At 45.9% G+C, this 24,639-nt stretch overlaps 1 protein-coding gene and 1 long non-coding RNA gene across 2 annotated transcripts in view; one reads left to right on the forward strand and one right to left on the reverse strand.

Annotated features, from left to right (window-relative positions):
• The window catches only part of TSPEAR (thrombospondin type laminin G domain and EAR repeats), a 183,964-nt gene that overhangs the window by 85,393 nt on the left and 73,932 nt on the right, over positions 1-24,639 (reverse strand). Inside the window, exon 6 of the mRNA XM_063932241.1 lies at positions 11,599-11,730. Coding sequence (XP_063788311.1) covers positions 11,599-11,730 — 132 coding nt within the window. The remainder of the gene's footprint in view (positions 1-11,598; positions 11,731-24,639) is intronic.
• Positions 15,747-24,639, forward strand: part of LOC134943335 (uncharacterized) — a 32,604-nt gene continuing 23,711 nt past the window's right edge. Inside the window, exons 1-2 of the long non-coding RNA XR_010181475.1 lie at positions 15,747-15,958; positions 19,617-19,840. This is a non-coding gene — a long non-coding RNA (uncharacterized LOC134943335). The remainder of the gene's footprint in view (positions 15,959-19,616; positions 19,841-24,639) is intronic.

The following is a 24,639-nucleotide window of genomic DNA, read 5'->3' on the forward strand; positions in this document are numbered from 1 at the left end:
TGCCCATTAGACTGCGGATGGTAGCCTGACGACAAGCTGACAGAAATCTGGAGATCGGAACAAAATGCCCTCCAGAATTTGGCCACAAACTGGGATCCGCGGTCAGAGACCACATCAAGTGGCAACCCGTGGAGACGCACAACATGCAGCATAAATAATTCAGACAGGCGTCTGGCTGATGGCAGCCCAACCAGTGGAACGAAGTGCGCCATCTTCGAAAACCTGTCAACGACAACCCAGATGGCTGTCATCCCCGAGGATTTGGGCAAGTCCACCACAAAATCCATTGAAATGTGGGTCCATGGCTTAGATGGGATAGAGAGTGGATGTAATGGGCCAACAGGAACCCCTCTAGGAGTCTTATTTCGGGCACAGATGTCACATGCCCGAACCCACTGATCCACATCCTTAGCCACCGAGGGCCACCACACCGCCCTAGATAGCAACTCCCGAGTTCTGGCAATACCCGGGTGACCTGCCGACTTCTTGGCATGGAATTCCAGGAACACTCGCTGTCTTAACCTAGGAGGCACAAACAAAAGACCTACCGGAAGGTCTGGAGGAGCCTGCTCCTGTGCTCTAAGGACTAATGATAAGAGGTCCTGGGTAATGCCCACTTTAATACATGATGGGGAAACAATGGGCAACGGCTCCTCGGTGGTCTCCTGGATTGGAGCAAAACTCCGCGAGAGCGCATCAGCCTTGATGTTTTTTGACCCAGGGCGATATGTTATCAAAAAATTAAAGCGAGCAAAAAACAAAGCCCATCGTGCCTGCCTGGCATTGAGACGCTTCGCTGACTCTAAATATGCCAGATTCTTATGGTCAGTGAGAATTGAGACCACAAACTTAGCCCCCTCAAGCCAGTGTCTCCACTCCTCGAGTGCATCCTTAATAGCCAACAATTCCCGGTTACCCACGTCATAATTCATCTCGGCAGGCGAAAATTTACGGGAAAAGTAAGCACAGGGATGAAGGCGATTATCAGACACTCCCATCTGAGAAAGCACTGCCCCAATACCCATCTCAGAGGCATCCACCTCCACCACAAAAGGACGCTCTGGATCTGGGTGTCGCAGCACCTTGGCCGAAACAAATGCCCTTTTGAGACGGGCAAAAGCCGCTTTAGCCTCACAAGACCAGTGAGCAACATCCGCCCCTTTCTTAGTGAGTGCCACCAAGGGCGCCACTATAGACGAAAATCCAGCGATAAATCGTCTATAAAAATTCGCATAGCCCAGGAAACACTGAAGCGCCTTCAAACTAGTGGGCTGCACCCAATCCAGGACTGCCTGTACCTTGGAACCCTCCATTTGGAAACCTTCTGGGGAGATAATATATCCTAGAAATGCGATTTGCTGAACTTCAAATTCGCACTTCTCCAGCTTCGCCCCAAGCCGGTGGTCTCTGAGTTTCTGGAGGACTAAGCGTACATGCTTCCGATGTTCCTCCAGGGAATGGGAGAAGATTAGGATGTCATCTAAGTATACAACTAAGAATCTATCCAAATATTCCCTGAGCACATCATTCATGAAATCCTGGAAGACTGCCGGGGCATTACAGAGCCCAAAAGGCATCACCAAATATTCATAATGCCCTGAGTGGGTATTAAAGGCAGTCTTCCATTCATCCCCCTCTCTTATTCGGATTAGATTGTACGCACCGCGTAGGTCAATCTTAGAAAAAATGGTGGCAGTACGAAGCTGGTCAAACAAGACCGAAATGAGAGGCAGTGGGTATGAGTTTTTAATCGTGATACGGTTCAATTCCCTGAAGTCGATGCAGGGTCGCAACGAACCGTCCTTTTTACCCACGAAGAAGAACCCCGACCCAACTGGAGACTGTGAAGGTCTGATAAATCCCTTAGCCAAGTTCTCCTGAATGTACTCTGCCATAGCCTGAGTCTCAGGACGTGACAGGGAGTACAACCTGCTCTTGGGAAGCTTAGCATTTGGCAACAAATCAATGGCACAGTCATAGGGGCGATGGGGAGGTAGTACCTCTGCAACTTTTTTGGAGAACACGTCCGCAAAATCTGCATAACACCCTGGCAATCCTGGCAAACTTAGCTGCGAGAGCCTGACTGGAAGGCTCAAGCAACTCCTGAAACAATCAGTACCCCAACTAAGAATCTCCCCAGAGACCCAGTCAAATTGAGGATTGTGGGACCTTAACCAGGGTAACCCCAACACCAATGGGGCAAAAGTACAGACAGTCACATAAAAGGACAATTTTTCAGAGTGTGTGGCTCCAATAAACAAAGAAATATGGCTAGTGCAAGAGGTAATTTTACCTTGGGATAATGGTTCCCCGTTTAACCCACAAATCTCAATTTCCGATGCCAAGGGTACTAAGGGAACAGAGTGTTTCAGGGCGAATTGGCGGTCCATAAAAACCCCGTCGGCCCCACTGTCCACAAAGGCCTCAGTCTTGACAGTTTGACCGAGGATCTTCAAGGTCACCGGAATGATAAAAGTCTTCTTGGGAAATTCTGACTTCTGGCCTGACAGGATATTTCCCATCACCCTCAGGCCCTGAAGTTTTCCGGCTTTTCTGGGCATGATACTACCACATGACCTTTATTCCCACAGTACAAACACAACCCCTGCTGTCTCCTCCGCATCTTCTCACGCGAGGAGAGGCGGGTAGCCCCAATCTGCATAGGCTCCTCAGAAAATTCCTCAGAGTCTGAGGTTCCCTTGGGAAGGAAGGAAATCTCAGTCTCCCTTTCAAGCCTACGCTCTCTCAGCCGTCTATCCACCCGGATGGATAACTGCATGAGCTGATCCAAGCTATCAGGCAAGGGATATTGTACCAGTTGGTCCTTTATCTGGTTTGAAAGACCTCTTCGGTACTGGTGTCTCAGGGCTGGGTCATTCCACTGGGTATCATGGGCCAACCTCCGAAACTCCGTACAGTAAACCTCAACTGGCCTTCGCCCTTGCTTAAGGATCGAAATCTGAGCCTCGGCTGAGGCCGTCTTGTCAGGGTCATCATACAACATGCCCAGTGCCGTAAAAAAAGCATCAACACTTTTAAGCGACGGACGGTCAGGCTGCAACCCATATGCCCAGACCTGTGGGTCTCCTTGTAGCAAGGAAATCACTATGCCCACCCGCTGAATCTCCGACCCAGAAGACTGAGGCCTAAGCCGGAAGTATAGCTTGCAGCTCTCCTTGAAACAAAAGAACTGCGAGCGATCTCCAGAAAAACGATCCGGGAGATTTACTTTCGGCTCCTTAACCCCTGCAGGTGCTGCTGCTGCGGGAGCTCCGCCAGCAGCCTGGGAGGTGTGCATTTTAATGGACAAATCATTAAATTGTCGAGTCAGGACCTGCACCTGATCGACCACCTGTTGCAACGTATTTTGAGGGGTATGCTCCATATTCCCACAAAATTTCAACAGGAGTATTAGGCTGCTGAATATGTTATGCACACCAGTGCCTGCAGGAAAGTACTAGTGTCAGAACTGTTATGCACTCCAGTGTCTGCAGGAATGTACTGGTGTTTGAACTGTCACTAAACTGACCCCTGACACCTAGCACAGTGAGACAGGATTAGACAGGCAAGTCTTAGAATACAGCCGCAAACTTGCTAAGTTCACAGAGTAGTAACAGAACCCCAGCAAGCTAAACGACTGACTCCAGTCTTACTGCTAGGTCTGGATTGGCAGAGTGTAATACCAAATCCCCAGGCCTATTTGCAGTAAGCAACAAACAAATACAAAGCTACACAGTACTGGCTAACTTTCATGAACTGACTAACCAACAAAGATTCAGCAGCATCTGCTCACCCTGAAAAGAGGCCTTATAAAGCAGGTGCTGTCCACGCCCCACTCAGACCTCACAGACTGTGAGCACAAAAACCAGCACCGGATCCCCTGCCATGCACAGAGCCTATAACCACTGCACAGCAAAAGACCCGAACCGGAGTATCAGCTGCGCTCAGGTCACTCCGCTAGCACTTGTCTCCCGGTTGCCATGACGACGTGGCAGCACAGGGCAGGAGACCCTAACACCTTTGCGCACCGCTACTTCAATTAATCAGAGCGCACAACCCCGCCCCCATCGTGACTACAGCAGGCTGCATGCTGTCACTCACTTATGCAGGCTCCGCCCCGGCAGTTTCGACTGGCGCGTGTGCAGTCAGCATTACTACGGAGTACATATGAAAACCGGGAGGAGCCGTAATAATTCCGGGGCAGCGGGAGGCTCAATTAAAAAATGCTGAATGCGGGAGGGTAGGCAAGTATGTATATATATATATATATATATATATATATATATACACACACACACACATATATATATATATATATATATATATCTCAAAAAAATAAAGGGAACACTAAAATAACACATCCTAGATCTGAATGAATGAAATACAGGTTGAGTATCCCATATCCAAATATTCCGAAATACGGACTTTTTTGAGTGAGAGTGAGATAGTGAAACCTTTGTTTTCTGATGACGCAATGTACACAAACTTTGTTTAATACACAAAGTTATTAAAAATATTGGCTACAATGACCTTCAGGCTGTGTGTATAAGGTGTATATGTAACATAAATGCATTCTGTGCTTAGATTTAGGTCCCATCACCATGATATCTCATTATGGTATGCAATTATTCCAAAATACGGAAAAATCCGATATCCAAAATACCTCTGGTCCCAAGCATTTTGGATAAGGGAGACTCAACCTGTATTCTTATTAAATACTTTGTTCTTTACATAGTTGAATGTGCTGACAACAAAATCACACAAAAATTATCAATGGAAATCAAATGTATTACCCATGGAGGTCTGGATTTGGAGTCACACTCAAAATGAAAGTGGAAAAACACACTACAGGCTGATCCAACTTTGATGTAATGTCCTTAAAAAAAGTCAAAATGAGGCTCAGTAGTGTGTGTGGCCTCCACGTGCCTGTATGACCTCCCTACAACGCCTGGGCATGCTCCTGATGAGGTGGCGGATGGTCTCCTGAAGGATCTCCTCCCAGACCTGGACTAAAGCATCCGCCAACTCCTGGACAGTTGGTGGTGCAACGTGGCGTTGGTGGATGGAGCGAGACATGATGTCCCAGATGTGCTCAATTGGATTCAGGTCTGGGGAACGGGCGGGCCAGTCCATAGCATCAATGCCTTCGTCTTGCAGGAACTGCTGACACACTCCAGCCACATGAGGTCTAGCATTGTCTTGCATTAGGAGGAACCCAGGGCCAACCGCACCAGCATATGGTCTCACAAGGGGTCTGAGGATCTCATCTCGGTACCTAATGGCAGTCAGGCTACCTCTGGCGAGCACATGGAGGGCTGTACGGCCCCCCAAAGAAATGCCACCCCACACCATTACTGACCCACTGCCAAACCGGTCATGCTGGAGGATGTTGCAGGCAGCAGAACGTTCTCCTTGGCGTCTCCAGACTCTGTCACGTCTGTCACATGTGCTCAGTGAGAACCTGCTTTCATCTGTGAAGAGCACAGGGCGCCAGTGGCGAATTTGCCAATCTTGGTGTTCTCTGGCAAATGCCAAACGTCCTGCACAGTGTTAGGCTGTAAGCACAACCCCCACCTGTGGACGTCGGGCCATCATACCACCCTCATGGAGTCTGTTTCTGATCGTTTGAGTAGACACATTCACATTTGTGGCTTGCTGGAGGTCATTTTGCAGGGCTCTGGCAGTGCTCCTCCTTGCACAAAGGCGGAGGTAGCGGTCCTACTGCTGGGTTGTTGCCCTCCTACGACCTCCTCCACATCTCCTAATGTACTGGCCTGTCTCCTGGTAGCGCCTCCATGCTCTGGACACTACGCTGACAGACACAGCAAACCTTCTTGCCACAGCTCGCATTGATGTACCATCCTGGATGAGCTGCACTACTTGAGCCACTTGTGTGGGTTGTAGACTCCGTCTCATGCTACCACTAGAGTGAAAGCACCGCCAGCTTTCAAAAGTGACCAAAACATCAGCCAGAAAGCATAGGAGCTGAGAAGTGGTCTGTGGTCACCACCTGCAGAACAACTCCTTTATTGGGGGTGTCTTGCTAATTGCCTATAATTTCCACCTGTTGTCTATTCCATTTGCACAACAGCATGTGAAATTGATTGTCAATCAGTGTTGCTTCCTAAGTGGACAGTTTGATTAACCAGAAGCGTGATTGACTTGGAGTTACATTGTGTTGTTTACGTGTTCCCTTTATTTTTTTGAGCAGTGTATATATATATATATATATATATATATATATATATGATGTAGTTAGGATCCCGACGCTCAGGAGACCGATGCCGTGATCCCGACCGCCGGAATGCCAACAACTATTCTCCCTCTGAGGTGAGCTGCAGGCATTTTGGCGTACGGCATCCCGCTGCCAGGATTCTGTTCACCGGGATGCCGGCTGCTGGCATCCCGATGCCAATATATATATATATATATATATATATAAAAACACAGCTGAAGGTGCGGCACTCCAAGCGACATAATGAAAAGACTTACATCTGTGTTGAGGACACAACACAGATGTAAGTCTTTTCATTATGTCGCTTGGAGTGCCGCACCTTCAGCTGTGTTTATTCTAATATTTGTGGAGGCACCCAGCGCTATTGGACTGGATAATGGGAGAGCCGGACCTGCATGTTGTTTATATATATATATATATAGAGAGAGAGAGAGAGAGAGAGAGAGAGAGAGAGTAGAATTATCTACTCCTGCACCAGTGTCTATATACCTGCAATGCTGCTTGCTCCCCTCCTCTGGCGGGACCAGTAATTAGTACTACTAATCAAGCTACTGGCACATACTTGTTGTACTCAATGCTATTGTAAAACTTGTTTAGTATTTTTTATTTATTATTTATTATTTATAATTGGACCAACAGTAATAGAACAAAACTGGATATTAGCAGACAGACATAGCGGTAGGAAGGCCCTGCTCGCAGGCTTACACTCTATAGGTAGCATTGATACACGGGGATACGTGCTACCTATTATTACCAGTGGATTGGGTACGGGATTCTGGTGGTCAGACTGTTGGAAATCCCGACTGGGGCAGTGGAGGCAAGTATCCCTAATCCTAACCCTCCCTCCCCGCAGCCTAACCCTAACCCAAACCCTCCCCTTCCCACAGCCTAACATTAACCTCCCAAGTATACTTACGTTCGGAATTCCGGCTGTCGGGATTCTGGCGTTGGCATTCTGACAGGTGTCGGGATTCGAGCGCTGGTATCCCAACTACATCCCTTACCAGTTATTTATATAGCGCACAGATATTCCGCAGCACTTTACAGAGCATATTTGGCCATTCACATCAGTCCCTGCCCCAGTGGAGCTTACAATCTAGATTCCCTGCCACATGTACACACACATTCAAACTATTGTTAATTTTTGTTGGGAGCCAATTAACCTATCAGTATATTTTTGGATTGTGGGAGGAAACCCACGCGAGCACGGGGAGAATATACAAACTCCACACAGTTTGGGCAATGGTGGGAATCAAACCCATGACTGCAGCGCTGTGAGGCAGTAATGCTAACCATTATACTGTCTGTGCTATTGCATAAAGGTCCGTGCAAATAGCAAATGTTCTTAATGGGCTGTATGATATGGTCACCCAGCACTGTTGGCCAGGGGTCAGGAGGATGTAAAAGTGAGGAAACACAAAATATGTAAGGTTATGTGTGGACTGTACAGAGTATATATATATATATATATATACATACTCTGTATATATATATATATATATATATATATATATATACACATACTCTGTATATATATATATATATATATATATATATACACTATAGAGAGAGAGAGGGAGAGAGAGAGAAAGAGAGAGAGAGAGAGAGAGAGAGAGAGGGGGGGGGAGAGAAAGAGAGAGAGAGAGAGAGAGAGAGAGAGAGAGAGAGATTGATTGAGTAGAATTATCTACTCCTGCACCGGTGTCTATATACCCGCAACCCTGCTTGTTCCCCTCCTCTGGCGGGACCAGTAATTAGTACTACTAATCAAGCTACTGGCACATACTTGTTGTACTCAATGCTATTGTAAAACTTGTTTATTTATTATTATTATTTTATTATTTATTTATAATTGGACCAACAGTAATAGAACAAAACTGGATAAAAGCAGACACACATAGAGGTAGGAAGGCCCTGCTCGCAGGCTTACACTCTATAGGTAGCATTGATACACGAGGTAACACAAAATATATAAGGTTATGGGCGGGATGTACTAAAGCAAAAATGCGGTAAAACCCCCGAAAACGGGGGTTTTACCGCATTTTCATATTTACTAAGACCCTACCGCAGCGTTTTCGGCGTCCAGGGTTTCGCCATCTCTGGATGGCGAAACCCTATAGAAGCCTATGGGCTTCTTTTCGCCGACCGCCGCAACCCGCCGACACCGTCGACCCCCGCCGCAGACGCCGACCCCCCTTCCCCCTGGCTTACCTTCCTCCAGGCTGCCCTGGACCCGGAAGGTAGTGTCCTCCTCCCCCTAGCAACGCAGCCGGACGTCCTTCCGGCTGCAGGGGGGAGGAGGAGGTGCCGGGGGCAGCCTGCTGCTGCTTCCCGGCATCTAGCCAGTGTGGGGACCCCGGGGAGGTGACGGAGACCCCCCGCAGACCACCTAACAGGTATCGCGGGGGGCCTCCGTCACCGCATCGCGATGTTGATCGCATATGTTAGTACATATGCGATCAACATCGCTGCGGTAACCGGCGAGGGGCGGCGATGTATGTTAATACATCCCGCCCTAAGTGTGGACTGTACAGAGTGTATGTGCCAAGGTTAAGTGGGTGGGCCCGGAACGTATAAGACCTTGCATACACACTTTCACCTGAAGGATTAGAAAGTGATGGTGGTGAGAAAGGGGGGGCTGAAGTTTTGCCTAAGGTGCCAAGAAACCTTGCACCGGCCCTGCCATCATCCCATCACAAGGTGAAGATCAGACTGTGGAAGTGAAGGCTCCAGCATATGGTTTTTAATATAGGGCAGAGTCGTCCAAACTCACTTCTGATTGACACAACTGAGCCGATAATCCTAGATGTTCACTTACTTTAAGAATTTGTTTAATCAAACACACGGACTATCCCCCTCTTCCCCTAATCCCCCCACCCCAGCAGCCCGCTCCCTCTTATCTTTTCCTTTCTTTTTTTGTTACTGGTTTATCTTTTCTTCTCTTTCTTTTTTAATTGTTAGAATTGATTCATGTTTATAAGTTAAGCAAAGAAGCAAGCAAATGGGCAAAACCATGTTGCACTGCAGATGTAACATGTGCAGAGAGATGTAGAGGGTGATTCAGACCTGATTGCTGGGCTGCTAACATTTCTGTCCTGCGTTCAGAGAGTCGCCGCCCAAGGGGGAGTGTAAATCCACTGTGCAAGTGTGCGATCTCATGTGTATGCCGAGCTGTAAAACATCCAGTGTGTGCGCAGCCCAGGACTTACTCCTCCAGTGCGATGAGAACAGGCTGATCGGGGCCGGAGCAGACGTCACACGCCCTCCCTGAAAACGCTTGGGAACGCCTGCGTTTTTCCGGACACTCCCAGTAAACAGTCAGACACCACCCACAATCGGCCTCTTCCTGTCAATCACCTTGCGAACGCCCGTGCAAATTAAATTTTTGCACCATCCCGTCGCTGACCAGCGATGCCTGTTGTCGTTTGTCAACGCGAGTGCGCATTGCGGTGCATACGCAGTGCCGTTTCTAGGGGCGGGCGAGCCGTGCAACCGCACGGGGCGCCCGCCGCGGCACTATGTTACTCCTTCTCGCCTCTCCCGAGCGCTCCTGCTCTGGGGGCGGAGTTTCGCGGAATGACGCGTTGCGTCGTGATGTCACGACGCAAACGCGTCATTCCGCAAAGCCCCGCCCCCCGAGCAGGAGCGCTCGGGAGAGGCGAGAAGGAGAAGCAAGAAGAAGGAGGAGGCGGCCGGCGCGAGGGACGTGAGGCGGCGGGACCGAAGAGCGGGAAGACGTAAGTATTCTCTCTCTCTCCCCCCCCTCTCCCCCTTCCTTCTCCTCAGCTTGAAACCTGCCTGCCGCTGCCGCACTGTGTAAAATGGGGGCACCTGCTTATGGGGATACCTGCCTGCCACACTGTGTAATATGGGGGCACCTGCCTATGGGGATACCTGCCTGCCACACTGTGTATTATGGGGGCACCTGCCTATGGGGATACCTGCCTGCCACACTGTGTAATATGGGGGCACCTGCCTGCGTACTGTGTAATATGGGGGCACCTGCCTGCGTACTGTGTAATATGGGGGCATCTGCCTGCGTACTGTGTAATATGGGGGCACCTGCCTGCGTACTGTGTAATATGGGGGCACCTGCCTGCCACACTGTGTAATATGGGGGCACCTGCCTGCGTACTGTGTAATATGGGGGCACCTGCCTGCCACACTGTGTAATATGGGGGCACCTGCCTGCGTACTGTGTAATATGGGGGCACCTGCCTGCGTACTGTGTAAAATGGGGATATCTGCCTGCCGTGCTGTGTAAAATGGGGATATCTGCCTGCCGTGCTGTGTAAAATGGGGATACCTGCCTGCTGTACTTTGTAAAATGGGGATACCTGCCTGCGTACTGTGTAAAATGAGGGCACCTGCCTGCGTACTGTGTAAAATGGGGATACCAGCCTTCCGCGCTGTGTAAAATGGGGACACCTGCCTGCCGCGCTGTGTAAAATGGGGACACCTGCCTGCCGCGCTGTGTAATATGGGGACACTTGCCTGCTGTAATGTGTAAAAAGGGGACTTTTTTATTTTTATTTTTTCCCCACTGTGGTGGGTGTGATGATATCAGATGAGGCCATGCCCACTTTAATGAGACCACGCCCATTTTAATCAGGCCACACACCCTTGTCGGGAGCGCGCGCGCCTACGGCGCGCGCATGCTTTTTCTTTTTATGGCTATATGGGGGGGGGGCACACTTTTTTTTTTTTTTTAGAGCAATAGGGGGGGGGGGGGGCGCATTTTGAAATCTCGCACTGGGAGCCAAATTGTCTAGAAACGGCCCTGTGCATACGCATGCTCAGTTAGGACCGGATCACCCGCTGTGCAAAAACGAACAGCAGCCATCAGGTCTAAATCACCCCCTAAGATTTGGGTTGGTTCCATAGGTGTCAGAAGAAGGGGAAAGGGTGTCTCGTCCCCACCCAAAGAAAAAATGAAATATATATGTGAGTGGTGCTAGTCAATCTATTGGGTCAAGAGGGGCAGTACAGATGCATCTAGGCTTACCAAGGGTAGTGTCAGGACGGAGATAATATTCTTTCAAACACTTTGAAAAATATACCCTTCTGTGTATCAATTGATGTATGGGATTCTCAGTACCTATTTTGTTATCGTACTCAAATTCAGAATGTTCTACCGTGTTCTAGCATTGCTGTACTGTGCTGTATATGCCATGTACAGTATTTTTTGGCCACAGCTAGCACTTGTTAGTTGTATGATAAGTCTACAGCCTTCAGCATCTTCAGTCATAGATGATGTAAAAAATTGGAACATGATATATATTGCTACAAAAATTGAAAAACTGCAGCAGTACCTGTCAACCAGCATCCTAGCCATAAGCCCTTATGTATGATCATATTCTTACTTTCAAACACTGGTATCCACTTGATGCCATTACAAAGGAATAGGCCCTTGAGTGACGTATCCATCCAGAACTGGGAGATTTCATTATTAGTGCATGGAGGCTGTGGACCCAGGGTCACCTTCATATCCGCTTCTGGAAAAATAAAAATAGAGAAAAAGTAAATAAAAGTTATACCCATAACATATATCCCATATTTATCAATAATACAGTGCAAATAAATGTATTTGTTTTGCATGCAGGGTAAGTACTGGTTGCTTTTGTAAGTGGCCCACAGATGCTGGACAGCTTTATTTTTACACTGCAATTCAAAGGTAAATTTGGACACACCCCATCCAAACCTAATCTCTCTGCACGTTACATCTGCCCCAACTGCAGTGCAGCATGGCTTAACGAAGTTGCACAGTTCAGGGCAAACGCAGTATTTCGAGCGGGGGGTTTCCAAATAGTTTGATTACAGAACAAGTATGGCCAGCGATGAGAAAGGTATAATCAGCACTTAATAAGCTACAGTCGGCCTCATGCAGATTGTAATAGGAGACAGAATGGAGCTTTCTAAGCACGCATTCCCCCACCCCACGTCTGTTTCTTCTTGCTGGCAGCTGCTCTCTTTTCCGGTGTGCTGGTTGTGTACTCAGATCCGCAAATACAGCATACTTGGTAGAGATGAGCGGGTTCGGTTCCTCTGAATCCGAACCCGCCCGAACTTCATGTTTTTTTTCACGGGTCCGAGCGACTCGGATCTTCCCGCCTTGCTCGGTTAACCCGAGCGCGCCCGAACGTCATCATCCCGCTGTCGGATTCTCGCGAGGCTCGGATTCTATCACGAGACTCGGATTCTATATAAGGAGCCGCGCGTCGCCGCCATTTTCACACGTGCATTGAGAGTCATAGGGAGAGGACGTGGCTGGCGTCCTCTCCGTTTAGAGAAGAGAGAGACACAGTAGAGACGAGAGAGACACAGTAGTAGTAATTTTGGGGAGCATTATTAGGAGGAGTACTACTATACTACTATACTACTTGCTGAAGTGATATAGATTAGATAGTGTGACTGTAAGTGTATTGTATTATCTGACTTGTGGGGGAGACACTGACAGTGGGGAGCAGTTAGAGTCTGAGAGCAGGACTCAGGAGTACATATAACGTACAGTGCACACTTTTGCTGCCAGAGTCAGTGCCACACTGCCATTGTTGTGACCACACTGACCACCAGTATAATAATATATTTTGTGATTGTCTGCTTAGGACTCGGAGTACTAGTTGCAAGTTGCAACGTGAGTGACCTGACCACCAGTTTAATAATCAATCACCACCAGTTTAATATATATATATATATATATATATAAAGATACAAATCAGCCGGCACTCGTTCGTGTATTCAATCAGCTAGCCCCGGTGCCGTAGTCCAGTGAATACATGCAAATCCAAAAGCGGAAATAAAGGCACTCCAGAGGCGTAATGAAAATAGCAGAGTTGTATTTAAAGTGACGTTTCGGGGATAACCCCTTCCTCAAGACATAACCAACAAAAGAACATAGTGAACTTACCAGTATAAGTACCCCTGGATTAGCGGCATCCTCCTCCGTCTCTTCCGTCGCTTCTCCCGTCGCCGGCCGCACTCGTGATGCACTTCCGGGCAGTGGCTCTGCCTAGGTAGCCATAGCAACCCAGGCTGCTTGCGTTCCATCCCAGAGGGCTCATGTTGTAGTCCGGGCTCGAGAGCGCTGCGGGTGGTTGGAGGCTGGTACTACCGCATAAATCCTTACAAGATCTAAAACAAGACATGTACATAAAAACGGCAATGAAACAGCATTCATGTAATTCAAAGACATCTCTGTCCAGACCAAAAAGGCTGGGACATTAATAAACTGATCTTATCATATTGCATTATAAAAATACAGTGATGGCACTCAGATCTCCAGATCAAAAGATAAACATATGTACTCGCTACATCAGGCTATTCCAGTTGATTTTATCATTAAGCCCATTGGGCCACATAGTGTTGAGTCTGAATATCCATCTAGATTCTGCCAGAAGTAAAGCTTTCTGGCGATCACCCCCTCTAATCGACAGAGGAATATGGTCGATCATAAAATATTTTAGCGTGGACAATGAATGACCCTGGGATTTAAAATGACGGGCCACTGGCTGATCTAAATTCTTACCTGCTAAACTTATAGCAGAACGATGTAAGGCCATTCTATCCCTGAATGGCCTAGTGGTCTGTCCAACGTAGTAAAGCCCACACGGGCAACAGATTACATACACCACAAATTCAGTTCTGCAGGTAAGGACATGCCTGATCTCAAAAGATTTCTCACAGTGTGGATGGGAAAAATTTTTACAGGGCTGCATGTATTTACAGGTGGTACAGTTGAAACAACTGTAACATCCCGGGGGTTTATAATATACATTAGGTAAAACTTCCTTGTCTAGCCCCGAGATATCAGATCTAACCAGCCTGTCTCGAAGATTACGACCCCTTTTAAATGCTGCCATGGGCCTAGATTCTCTAAAGCAGGGTAGTTCCTTGTCTGATTTGACAATAGGCCACAACGCTTGAGTGGCCTTGTTAATAATTGGGCTGGCAGTAGTGAATTGGCTAACCCAGGGGATACGTATATCTTGCTCTCTCACTTTGGATTGTAATAATTGAGACCTAGGCATATCCAAAACCATAGTTTTTTGTTGGCTCAAAATTTTCGGGTCATATCCACGCGAGATGAATTTCAAAATAAGATCATCCAAACGCTCAGGGAGAGTTGTATGATCACTCACTATTCTGGCTATTCGCATCATCTGAGACAGGGGTAAACCCCGTTTGAGTGCTGGTGGGTGATGGCTGTCAGCCCTTAGAAAGGTATTGCGATCAACATTTTTGTAAAAGATATCCGTGCTAATGGTTCCATCTGAGATCATGACCTTAACATCTAAAAAATGCATAACATCAGAGCTACAAGAATACGTATATTTAATGCCTGAATGTTGGCTGTTGACACTGCACATCAGATCATCAAAACTATCTCTACTCCCGGTCCACAAGATGAAAATATCATCTATGTACCGGGAGTAGAGAAGGAGATGCTGGCTTACATCGGGTCGATTCAAAAAATTATACTCTTCTTGGGCAAACATAAATACATTTGCGTACGATGGGGCCACAGCCGACCCCATCGCACATCCCCGGCGTTGCAGGAAAAACTGACTATCAAAAATAAAAAAATTTCTATATAGGGTCAGTTCCAACAGCTTAATGAATAAATTGTGGTCAAAGATCTCAGGGTCAAGATGGCATTCAAGGAAACTCCGCATAGCCTCCACACCTTCAACATGCCGTATGGAGGTGTAGAGGCTACAGACGTCTAAGCAACACATAATGGTACCCTGTGGGACTCGTGACACATCAAGCAGCAATTTAATAAAACTGGTGGTGTCCTTCAGAAAAGAACGCTTCCTTAACAGTAAAGGTTGCAAGATAAAATCCAACAGCTGAGCTATTGTCTGTAATAGCGAGTTCCTAGCCGATATGATAGGCCGTCCAGGGGGGAAAACACTATCCTTGTGCAATTTCGGAAGAGTATAGAGCACAGGAGTTACTGGGTGCTCTTTATAAAGAATCTTCTGTAGAGATGGAGTCAACAGGCCCTCTTGGACAGCAGTATCAAGGATGGCTCTCACTTCACGTTGATATTCCTTAGTCGGGTCACCCGGCAGTTTTATATATACAGCTGGATCAGACAACTGACGAGCGATTTCAGCCCGGTAGTCTGTGATATTTTGAACCACCACGGCCCCGCCCTTATCGGCGGGCCTGATGACTATGTCTTTGTAGCTGGCTAAATTTTTAAGAGCGATAGTTTCAAGGTGAGACAAATTTTTGCGTATACGCCCTGGAGCAGAGACAAATTTCGTGACGGAGTCATCCAAAAGTCTATTGAAAGTTTTTAATGATGAATTTGACGAAACAGGATCAAATTTGGAACTAGAGTGTAGATGCAAAAAGGGATCCAAATGCGTAGTTAATGCAATATGATAAGATCAGTTTATTAATGTCCCAGCCTTTTTGGTCTGGACAGAGATGTCTTTGAATTACATGAATGCTGTTTCATTGCCGTTTTTATGTACATGTCTTGTTTTAGATCTTGTAAGGATTTATGCGGTAGTACCAGCCTCCAACCACCCGCAGCGCTCTCGAGCCCGGACTACAACATGAGCCCTCTGGGATGGAACGCAAGCAGCCTGGGTTGCTATGGCTACCTAGGCAGAGCCACTGCCCGGAAGTGCATCACGAGTGCGGCCGGCGACGGGAGAAGCGACGGAAGAGACGGAGGAGGATGCCGCTAATCCAGGGGTACTTATACTGGTAAGTTCACTATGTTCTTTTGTTGGTTATGTCTTGAGGAAGGGGTTATCCCCGAAACGTCACTTTAAATACAACTCTGCTATTTTCATTACGCCTCTGGAGTGCCTTTATTTCCGCTTTTGGATTTGCATGTATTCACTGGACTACGGCACCGGGGCTAGCTGATTGAATACACGAACGAGTGCCGGCTGATTTGTATCTTTATACATTGGAACTGCAGTTTCTGTAGCTCATGTTGCATGGCACCTACGGTAATTTTACCATATTGACTATTTGGACTGACCTATTTTGTGCCTCTGCAGACAGCTAAGCCAGGCTGTCTGTTGTTTTAAACTTTGCACTGCGGTTTTCACTGGTGTGGCATTTGCATACAGCATCGACATTATGGATTCAGCCAGTGGCACTTCAGCCTCACAAGATCCAGCAGGATGTCAAAATTTCATAGTACCGCCCGGTGAGATTTTTGGCTTTACCACAGAGCAAATAGAAGGTATTCTTCTTAAAGAGAAAGTACCTGGGTATGATGCCAAGCTTACCATGGAAGATGTGTATTTTCAGCTTTTCAAGCTTAAACGCAGAGAGACGGATTATCTCTTACATGCCTCCTCTCTAACAGAATATTATAGAGATAAAAAAATCCCTCGGGGGTTTCGCTGCAGAAATACCCCTACGATTGGGAGAGGTAATCCTGACTTCATCAGAAAATGGATTGGCATCCTAAACAGGTGCGCACTAGACCTGATGGTTTTAGTGATCGAGGAGTCACGCTCTGAATTGGACTCCACTCGTGCTAAAATTAAGACTCTAGAGAAAGAGTCCAAGAAATTGTTGAATGACCCCAATAATGCGAGCTGGGTCACCAAACTTGAACAGAGTTGTGAACAGTATAGAAAAGATCTACTTAAATTTAAGAAGAACAAACGATCCACAGTTGATAATGACTACGATGAAAACAGAGTTTATCGCTGGTTATCTGGCTCTGAGGGCGAATATCGTGGTAAATCTCGTTACCAAAAGAGACGACCATGGCAGAAAAAACGCTCTGCCCGTGATACAACTAATAGCAACAGTGATAGTGATTTCTGTATCACCGATTCTGAAGATGGCCAATTGAGCACTACTGTCCCTTTAGGCAACGACCCTCAGCAAGCAAGCCACCCAAGCGATCGTCCACCCGTCGGGGAGGGCAGAACAAGAGGCGGCAGAAATGTCGACAAAAAGAAGATTCGTTAATTTTTAATCTATCTGATAGATCATTAACTGACGATGAAATACAAGTGCTACAGAAAGGTTTATCCTTTGTGCCGACCAATATGCACGACGGTTTTGATTGGCAACAAGATCACCATAAATTGGCACGTAAATGACGATTAAAAGAACATTTTCAGTCTCGTCCTGTTAATACAGTAACTACGCATTTGGATCCCTTTTTGCATCTACACTCTAGTTCCAAATTTGATCCTGTTTCGTCAAATTCATCATTAAAAACTTTCAATAGACTTTTGGATGACTCCGTCACGAAATTTGTCTCTGCTCCAGGGCGTATACGCAAAAATTTGTCTCACCTTGAAACTATCGCTCTTAAAAATTTAGCCAGCTACAAAGACATAGTCATCAGGCCCGCCGATAAGGGCGGGGCCGTGGTGGTTCAAAATATCACAGACTACCGGGCTGAAATCGCTCGTCAGTTGTCTGATCCAGCTGTATATATAAAACTGCCGGGTGACCCGACTAAGGAATATCAACGTGAAGTGAGAGCCATCCTTGATACTGCTGTCCAAGAGGGCCTGTTGACTCCATCTCTACAGAAGATTCTTTATAAAGAGCACCCAGTAACTCCTGTGCTCTATACTCTTCCGAAATTGCACAAGGATAGTGTTTTCCCCCCTGGACGGCCTATCATATCGGCTAGGAACTCGCTATTACAGACAATAGCTCAGCTGTTGGATTTTATCTTGCAACCTTTACTGTTAAGGAAGCGTTCTTTTCTGAAGGACACCACCAGTTTTATTAAATTGCTGCTTGATGTGTCACGAGTCCCACAGGGTACCATTATGTGTTGCTTAGACGTCTGTAGCCTCTACACCTCCATACGGCATGTTGAAGGTGTGGAGGCTATGCGGAGTTTCCTTGAATGCCATCTTGACCCTGAGATCTTTGACCACAATTTATTCATTAAGCTGTTGGAACTGACCCTATATAGAAATTTTTTTATTTTTGATAGTCAGTTTTTCCTGCAACGCCGGGGATGTGCGATGGGGTCGGCTGTGGCCCCATCGTACGCAAATGTATTTATGTTTGCCCAAGAAGAGTATAATTTTTTGAATCGACCCGATGTAAGCCAGCATCTCCTTCTCTACTCCCGGTACATAGATGATATTTTCATCTTGTGGACCGGGAGTAGAGATAGTTTTGATGATCTGATGTGCAGTGTCAACAGCCAACATTCAGGCATTAAATATACGTATTCTTGTAGCTCTGATGTTATGCATTTTTTAGATGTTAAGGTCATGATCTCAGATGGAACCATTAGCACGGATATCTTTTACAAAAATGTTGATCGCAATACCTTTCTAAGGGCTGACAGCCATCACCCACCAGCACTCAAACGGGGTTTACCCCTGTCTCAGATGATGCGAATAGCCAGAATAGTGAGTGATCATACAACTCTCCCTGAGCGTTTGGATGATCTTATTTTGAAATTCATCTCGCGTGGATATGACCCGAAAATTTTGAGCCAACAAAAAACTATGGTTTTGGATATGCCTAGGTCTCAATTATTACAATCCAAAGTGAGAGAGCAAGATATACGTATCCCCTGGGTTAGCCAATTCACTACTGCCAGCCCAATTATTAACAAGGCCACTCAAGCGTTGTGGCCTATTGTCAAATCAGACAAGGAACTACCCTGCTTTAGAGAATCTAGGCCCATGGCAGCATTTAAAAGGGGTCGTAATCTTCGAGACAGGCTGGTTAGATCTGATATCTCGGGGCTAGACAAGGAAGTTTTACCTAATGTATATTATAAACCCCCGGGATGTTACAGTTGTTTCAACTGTACCACCTGTAAATACATGCAGCCCTGTAAAAAATTTTCCCATCCACACTGTGAGAAATCTTTTGAGATCAGGCATGTCCTTACCTGCAGAACTGAATTTGTGGTGTATGTAATCTGTTGCCCGTGTGGGCTTTACTACGTTGGACAGACCACTAGGCCATTCAGGGATAGAATGGCCTTACATCGTTCTGCTATAAGTTTAGCAGGTAAGAATTTAGATCAGCCAGTGGCCCGTCATTTTAAATCCCAGGGTCATTCATTGTCCACGCTAAAATATTTTATGATCGACCATATTCCTCTGTCGATTAGAGGGGGTGATCGCCAGAAAGCTTTACTTCTGGCAGAATCTAGATGGATATTCAGACTCAACACTATGTGGCCCAATGGGCTTAATGATAAAATCAACTGGAATAGCCTGATGTAGCGAGTACATATGTTTATCTTTTGATCTGGAGATCTGAGTGCCATCACTGTATTTTTATAATGCAATATGATAAGATCAGTTTATTAATGTCCCAGCCTTTTTGGTCTGGACAGAGATGTCTTTGAATTACATGAATGCTGTTTCATTGCCGTTTTTATGTACATGTCTTGTTTTAGATCTTGTAAGGATTTATGCGGTAGTACCAGCCTCCAACCACCCGCAGCGCTCTCGAGCCCGGACTACAACATGAGCCCTCTGGGATGGAACGCAAGCAGCCTGGGTTGCTATGGCTACCTAGGCAGAGCCACTGCCCGGAAGTGCATCACGAGTGCGGCCGGCGACGGGAGAAGCGACGGAAGAGACGGAGGAGGATGCCGCTAATCCAGGGGTACTTATACTGGTAAGTTCACTATGTTCTTTTGTTGGTTATGTCTTGAGGAAGGGGTTATCCCCGAAACGTCACTTTAAATACAACTCTGCTATTTTCATTACGCCTCTGGAGTGCCTTTATTTCCGCTTTTGGATTTGTATATATATATATATATATATATATATATAATTGTATATAATATATATATATATATATATATAATATTGTATACCACCTACCCGTGGTTTTTTTTTTTTCATTCTTCTTTATACATACTACTATAGTAGCTTACTGTAGCAGTCTGCGGTGCTGCTGACCTGACAGTGTCCAGCAGGTCCGTCATCAGTCATTACATAATAAATATATATAGTACCTGTCCGGCTGCAGTACTAGTGATATTATATTGATTTCATCTCATTATCAATAATTTATCATCCAGTCTAGACTCTATATTAGCAGCAGACACAGTACGTTAGTCCACGGCTGTAGCTACCTCTGTGTCGGCACTCGGCAGTCCATCCATAATTGTATACCACCTACCCGTGGTTTTTTTTTTTCTTTCTTCTTTGTACATACTACTATAGTATAGTAGCTTACTGTAGCAGTCTGCGGTGCTGCTGAGCTGACAGTGTCCAGCAGGTCCGTCATCAGTCATCATTACCTAATAAATATATTATCTACCTGTCCGGCTGCAGTACTAGTGATATTATATATACATACATATATATATTGATTTCATATCATTATCGTCCAGTCTATATTAGCAGCAGACACAGTATGTTAGTCCACGGCTGTAGCTACCTCTGTGTCGGCACTCGGCAGTCCATCCATAATTGTATACCACCTACCCGTGGTTTTTTTTTTCTTTCTTCTTTGTACATACTACTATAGTATAGTAGCTTACTGTAGCAGTCTGCGGTGCTGCTGAGCTGACAGTGTCCAGCAGGTCCGTCATCAGTCATCATTACCTAATAAATATATTATCTACCTGTCCGGCTGCAGTACTAGTGATATTATATATACATACATATATATATTGATTTCATATCATTATCATCCAGTCTATATTAGCAGCAGACACAGTATGTTAGTCCACGGCTGTAGCTACCTCTGTGTCGGCACTCGGCAGTCCATCCATAATTGTATACCACCTACCCGTGGTTTTTTTTTTCTTTCTTCTTTGTACATACTACTATAGTATAGTAGCTTACTGTAGCAGTCTGCGGTGCTGCTGAGCTGACAGTGTCCAGCAGGTCCGTCATCAGTCATCATTACCTAATAAATATATTATCTACCTGTCCGGCTGCAGTACTAGTGATATTATATATACATACATATATATATTGATTTCATATCATTATCATCCAGTCTATATTAGCAGCAGACACAGTACGTTAGTCCACGGCTGTAGCTACCTCTGCGTCGGCACTCGGCAGTCCATCCATAATTGTATACCACCTACCCGTGGTTTTTTTTTTTCTTTCTTCTTTGTACATACTACTATAGTATAGTAGCTTACTGTAGCAGTCTGCGGTGCTGCTGAGCTGACAGTGTCCAGCAGGTCCGTCATCAGTCATCATTACCTAATAAATATATTATCTACCTGTCCGGCTGCAGTACTAGTGATATTATATATACATACATATATATATTGATTTCATATCATTATCATCCAGTCTATATTAGCAGCAGACACAGTACGGTAGTCCACGGCTGTAGCTACCTCTGTGTCGGCACTCGGCAGTCCATCCATAATTGTATACCACCTACCCGTGGTTTTTTTTTTTTCTTTCTTCTTTGTACATACTACTATAGTATAGTAGCTTACTGTAGCAGTCTGCGGTGCTGCTGAGCTGACAGTGTCCAGCAGGTCCGTCATCAGTCATCATTACCTAATAAATATATTATCTACCTGTCCGGCTGCAGTACTAGTGATATTATATATACATACATATATATATATATTGATTTCATATCATTATCATCCAGTCTATATTAGCAGCAGACACAGTACGGTAGTCCACGGCTGTAGCTACCTCTGTGTCGGCACTCGGCAGTCCATCCATAATTGAATACCACCTACCCGTGGTTTTTTTTTTTCTTTCTTCTTTGTACATACTACTATAGTATAGTAGCTTACTGTAGCAGTCTGCGGTGCTGCTGAGCTGACAGTGTCCAGCAGGTCCGTCATCAGTCATCATTACCTAATAAATATATTATCTACCTGTCCGGCTGCAGTACTAGTGATATTATATATACATACATATATATATTGATTTCATATCATTATCATCCAGTCTATATTAGCAGCAGACACAGTACGGTAGTCCACGGCTGTAGCTACCTCTGTGTCGGCACTCGGCAGTCCATCCATAATTGTATACCACCTACCCGTGGTTTTTTTTTTTCTTTCTTCTTTGTACATACTACTATAGTATAGTAGCTTACTGTAGCAGTCTGCGGTGCTGCTGAGCTGACAGTGTCCAGCAGGTCCGTCATCAGTCATCATTACCTAATAAATATATTATCTACCTGTCCGGCTGCAGTACTAGTGATATTATATATACATACATATATATATTGATTTCATATCATTATCATCCAGTCTATATTAGCAGCAGACACAGTACGGTAGTCCACGGCTGTAGCTACCTCTGTGTCGGCACTCGGCAGTCCATCCATAATTGTATACCACCTACCCGTGTTTTTTTTTTTTTTTTTCTTCTTTGTACATACTACTATAGTATAGTAGCTTACTGTAGCAGTCTGCGGTGCTGCTGAGCTGACAGTGTCCAGCAGGTCCGTCATCAGTCATCATTACCTAATAAATATATTATCTACCTGTCCTGCTGCAGTACTAGTGATATTATATATACATACATATATATATTGATTTCATATCATTATCATCCAGTCTATATTAGCAGCAGACACAGTACGGTAGTCCACGGCTGTAGCTACCTCTGTGTCGGCACTCGGCAGTCCATCCATAATTGTATACCACCTACCCGTGGTTTTTTTTTTCTTTCTTCTTTGTACATACTACTATAGTATAGTAGCTTACTGTAGCAGTCTGCGGTGCTGCTGAGCTGACAGTGTCCAGCAGGTCCGTCATCAGTCATCATTACCTAATAAATATATTATCTACCTGTCCGGCTGCAGTACTAGTGATATTATATATACATACATATATATATTGATTTCATATCATTATCATCCAGTCTATATTAGCAGCAGACACAGTACGGTAGTCCACGGCTGTAGCTACCTCTGTGTCGGCACTCGGCAGTCCATCCATAAGTATACTAGTATCCATCCATCTCCATTGTTTACCTGAGGTGCCTTTTAGTTGTGCCTATTAAAATATGGAGAACAAAAATGTTGAGGTTCCAAAATTAGGGAAAGATCAAGATCCACTTCCACCTCGTGCTGAAGCTGCTGCCACTAGTCATGGCCGGGACGATGAAATGCCAGCAACGTCGTCTGCCAAGGCCGATGCCCAATGTCATAGTACAGAGCATGTCAAATCCAAAACACCAAATATCAGTAAAAAAAGGACTCCAAAACCTAAAATAAAATTGTCGGAGGAGAAGCGTAAACTTGCCAATATGCCATTTACCACACGGAGTGGCAAGGAACGGCTGAGGCCCTGGCCTATGTTCATGGCTAGTGGTTCAGCTTCACATGAGGATGGAAGCACTCAGCCTCTCGCTAGAAAAATGAAAAGACTCAAGCTGGCAAAAGCAGTAGCACCGCAAAGAACTGTGCGTTCTTCGAAATCCCAAATCCACAAGGAGAGTCCGACTCCAATTGTGTCGGTTGCGATGCCTGACCTTCCCAACACTGGACGTGAAGAGCATGCGCCTTCCACCATTTGCACGCCCCCTGCAAGTGCTGGAAGGAGCACCCGCAGTCCAGTTCCTGATAGTCAGATTGAAGATGTCAGTGTTGAAGTACACCAGGATGAGGAGGATATGGGTGTTGCTGGCGCTGGGGAGGAAATTGACCAGGAGGATTCTGATGGTGAGGTGGTTTGTTTAAGTCAGGCACCCGGGGAGACACCTGTTGTCCGTGGGGGGAATCTGGCCACTGACATGCCTGATGAAAATACCAAAAAAATCAGCTCTTCGGTGTGGAAGTATTTCAACAGAAATGCGGACAACAGGTGTCAAGCCGTGTGTTGCCTTTATCAAGCTGTAATAAGTAGGGGTAAGGACGTTAACCACCTCGGAACATCCTCCCTTATACGTCACCTGCAGCGCATTCATAATAAGTCAGTGACAAGTTCAAAAACTTTGGGTGACAGCGGAAGCAGTCCACTGACCAGTAAATACCTTCCTCTTGTAACCAAGCTCACGCAAACCACCCCACCAACTCCCTCAGTGTCAATTTCCTCCTTCCCCAGGAATGCCAATAGTCCTGCAGGCCATGTCACTGGCAATTCTGACGATTCCTCTCCTGCCTGGGATTCCTCCGATGCATCCTTGCGTGTAACGCCTACTGCTGTTGGCACTGCTGTTGTTGCTGCTGGGAGTCGATGGTCATCCCAGAGGGGAAGTCGTAAGACCACTTTTACTACTTCCACCAAGCAATTGACTGTCCAACAGTCCTTTGCGAGGAAGATGAAATATCACAGCAGTCATCCTACTGCAAAGCGGATAACTGAGGCCTTGGCATCCTGGGTGGTGAGAAACGTGGTTCCGGTATCCATCATTACTGTAGAGCCAACTAGAGACTTGTTGGAGGTACTGTGTCCCCGGTACCAAATACCATCTAGGTTCCATTTCTCTAGGCAGGCGATACCGAAAATGTACACAGACCTCAGAAAA

Source organism: Pseudophryne corroboree, chromosome 7 (assembly GCF_028390025.1).
Source record: "Pseudophryne corroboree isolate aPseCor3 chromosome 7, aPseCor3.hap2, whole genome shotgun sequence".
Lineage (NCBI taxonomy): Eukaryota > Metazoa > Chordata > Amphibia > Anura > Myobatrachidae > Pseudophryne > Pseudophryne corroboree.